The 3,927-nt window shown below is 36.3% G+C and overlaps 1 protein-coding gene across 1 annotated transcript; it reads right to left on the reverse strand.

Annotated features, from left to right (window-relative positions):
- Nucleotides 1–1,163: 1,163 nt before the first annotated feature.
- LOC116351665 (zinc finger protein 148-like) lies at nt 1,164–2,335 on the reverse strand (the record flags this gene model as incomplete). The annotated part of the gene is made up of 2 exons (XM_031783800.1): nt 2,211–2,335; nt 1,164–2,134 (listed from the first exon to the last, which is right to left on the reverse strand). Coding segments are annotated over exons 1-2 (1,096 nt in total), but the record flags the coding sequence as incomplete, so codon positions are not given.
- Between the last annotated feature and the right edge of the window lie 1,592 nt (nt 2,336–3,927).

The raw sequence follows: 3,927 nt of genomic DNA on the forward strand, positions 1-3,927 counted from the left end.
CCCGAAGTGTTTGGTGAAATAAGAAAAAACAACCACCGTCGCAAAATAATTCTTCATCACGATAATGCGAGCTCTCACACATCTTTTCAAACTACTCGATTTTTGACCGGTCAAAACATCGAACTGATGGGTCATCCACCGTACAGTCCTGACCTGGCACCCAATGACTTTTTTTTGTTCCCAAGCGTGAAGAAAAAACTACGTGGTCAACGATTTTCGACACCAGAAGAAGCAGTTGAAGCGTTCAAAACACACGTTTTGGAGATATCAGTTTCGGAGTGGCACGAATGCTATGACAAATGGTTTCATCGAATGCAAAAGTGTATCGATCATCTCGGGGAATATTTTGAAAAACAATAAAACCATTTTCGACAAAAAACAACTGTGTTATATATGTTTTTAAAAAAAATTATGGAGCAACCCTCGTATTGATTGCTGTAATACATTATGATTGTCACAAAAGCACGTTTTATGGGGCTTTTTCCAAGCTTATCAAGTTTATTTTGTATAAAATAACGTTGAAAGGTTTTTTTCCCTTATATTAGAAACTAGATCCATTTTGCTATTCGTTCACATTTTTCATTCTCTCATTTTCTTCCCAGACACGAAGCAGTCTTTGGAATTTAGTAAACTGATTTGATGGATATGGAATACTAAGATATTTAACAAAACTCTTCCGAAAAAGCAATGAAAACGAGCAGTGTTTTTAGTGTTTATTTATTTCTTGAAGAATGAAGACATATAGTCTTGAAATGCATGACAGAAATCGAACCTCAATAGATTTAAGAAAGAAATTAAGTCAAATACATTTGGATAATAATTTTTTTAAATATCCAAACCAAGTGTGCATCTTTATTAGAGCTTTACAGCGTATCAATTTAATTTGTTATTCAATTCAAAATTTTGTATGATAGATTTTGTATGGATCGTGGACGCTTTTCTGTAGAGTTAATTTGCAGTCACGAATGGAACTGTATTAAACTATTGAATTTATGCGTTGATTCTGGTGTGGATGGTGTCCAAGTGTCTCTTCATATTAATTTTTTGCGTGAAGGACTTCATACAAATTTCGCATCGGAATGGTTTTTCACTAGGTTTTTCACCGTTGTGCTTTCGCATATGCATTTTTAACTTAGTTATAACAACAGTGAAAAATTCCTTACAGATATGACATTCATATCGACGTGATTTGCACACTTTTTCATGTGCTGCTTGATCGGACTTCTGGGTAAATCCATTGAAACAACCTCGGCAATGGAACGGAATTTGTTCGGTGTGAGTTACTTTGTGCTTCTTCATGTGATATGACTGTATGAATTCTTTGCGGCAAATATCACATCGATACGGTTTCTCGCCTGTATGGATTCGTGAGTGTGTATTAAGGTTACCCTTTTTATTGCTAGAATATTCACAAAGTTGGCATTTAAATAGCTTCTTCACCTCCATCTGATTTGACGGAATTGACTTTATAGTCGAACGCGTTGAAGCGTTTTGCGTTGGCCGTATATTTGATGTTTTTGTTGTGCTGTTTTCGAGTGTAAAATCATGATTTTTTTCAGCGCCATTAGCGACTTCTGGTTGATTGTTCGATGTCACAGTGGATGTACGTTTATTCACAACAGCGCTTCTAACATATGAATCATTCTTGTGACTTTTGTCATTCAATCTGGTGTCTTGGCTCGCGATCACTGCTGGGATGATAAGTTCACTTCCAGTTAAGTTACTGCGTCTATTGTAGTGATTTGTTTTTAGATTAATCGTACGCTTCCTGATAACGGTCGAACCAATACAACTTTCATTGATCGATGCTCCACTTCCTCCATGTTGCCCCGATCGACCGCCAATAACAGTAGCAGTTGTGGGTCGCTGCATTGTAAAATTGCGAATAGATTCAATCGAAGTATTTCCCAACATTTCGGGCGCTCTGCCGGTGTCTTCTTCATCGCTTGAATCATCGATTTTAATGCAATCAATCTTCTGACTTCCAATTGGCTCAGTCATGTAATGAGTTTTAGTATGAATTGAGTTCAGTATTTGGGATCCATCGTATCTTAGCATGCTTGAATCTGCACCAACATCGATTTGCTCTTCAAACATTGAATTAATTTCGAATTGATCATACGTATTCTTGATCCTACATTAACCATAATGAATAAATAAAAGCTTATCCAAAAGTATTGACCATGAGAATTTTGATATCTTTAACTCACCGATCGTATGAAGTGCGCAGAAAATATTGTTTGAATTCTTCGTTGAAGGACAAACCACTACTTTTAAGTGTAATTCGAATTTTTCCCAAAGAAATTGTTGCCTGGCTGTCGAACACAGCAAGCATGATGTTCATCTCGTTTCTCCAGCCCATTGTTGATATATTCATCTAAATTAGAAAACAGTGATATGGCATATTTTCACGTGGACTTGGTTTAAACAATTATTTTTGCACCATAACCAATGACTGGAATGGCTGTATGGTTTGTAATGTTATTTTATTCAACCAACCGCGCATTTGCAAGTACCCGCTTAGTACCCGTAAGTAAACCCAAGAGTAATCCTCTTACAGTATCAAACACTTAACATCAATTGACATCCAGTAAAGACAGCCGCGTGGGTTATTTTTATACTGGAAGTCAGCTGAGGTTCAGTGTGTGGTACAATAGAAAAAAAATCAGAGCATTTACCTACCGTGTCTTACACTGAGCATAACTAAATTTGGTTATAGCTACCCTTACTCTTTCTTACCTTGTACTTATTAATTCTTTGCTACACGAAACTTTTGGTGAAAAACTCAAGAATGATGAGTAGAGCAGTATCCTCGCGGTTTATTGGGATGTTTGAGACTTTAAATGCTTTTAAATCAATGAAACACGTGCTTTGTGCAAGACAAAATATGATGACAGTAACTATGCTACTTTGAAGCCATGGCATGAGCTGTCAAAAGAACTGTTCGCCACGCTCATTTCAGCTTTGCGACCAATTCAATTCGCTGCTGGTATTTTTGAATATTTGTGGTCAAAAAGGGTCAGTTAAGATTCAAATTGAGAGAATAAATAAAATTTATTAGTAGCAGATTTTTTATTTGGTTAGAAATAAAACGTCTTCTAATACCAGAAACCGCTGGAATTAACATTTATTTGGTGTAAATCAACAATGTAGTTGGGATTACATTTTTAACTATGCTATAATTTATTGAAAGTAGTGATTGGAGAAAAACTCGAAATGATATAAGTATGCTAACATAAGAATAATAATGTTTGAAATGTCTTATTATGATGTGTATGTGCTGCGGGATTTTCTTGGTAGAGTAAATTCCCATAATCACGTAAGAGCCTGTAGTGTTTTCCTGATTAGCAGAATGAAAACTCAAAATTCTATGTTATAAAGTAAGATTTGGTTTACAATCATGATCAAAACTGTATTGAATGACTGCTTTTATGGGTTGATTCTGGTGTGGATGTGTTTTCAGATTTCCTTTGAGTGTAAAATGGTTCATACAAATCTCGCATCGGAACGGTTTTCACCATTGTGCTTTCGCATATGTGTTTTCTAGAGAGAGAGTTATACTAACAGTGACCAACTTCTTGCAGATATGGCATTCATATCGACGTATCTTGCACACTTTTTCATGGGAATCTCTTTCGGCCTTCTGGGAAAATCCATTCAAACAGCCACGGCAATGGAACGGAATTTGTTCAGTATGAGTCTTTTTGTGTCTCTTAAGGTTCTGCACAGTTGTGAACTCTTTGCGGCAAATATCACATCGATACGGTTTCTCGCCTGTATGGATACGCAAGTGTCTATTAAGGTTACCCTTTTTATTGGTAGAATATTCACAAAGTTGGCATTTTAATCGCTTCTTCGTCACCGACTGGTTTGATGTAGTTGACTTTTTATTCGAACGCAATGCACCTTCTGCTTTTGGCCATGTAT

The sequence above is a fragment of the Contarinia nasturtii genome, unplaced genomic scaffold, assembly GCF_009176525.2.
Source record: "Contarinia nasturtii isolate CC-2019 unplaced genomic scaffold, AAFC_CNas_1.1 Cnas_scaffold_5972, whole genome shotgun sequence".
Lineage (NCBI taxonomy): Eukaryota > Metazoa > Arthropoda > Insecta > Diptera > Cecidomyiidae > Contarinia > Contarinia nasturtii.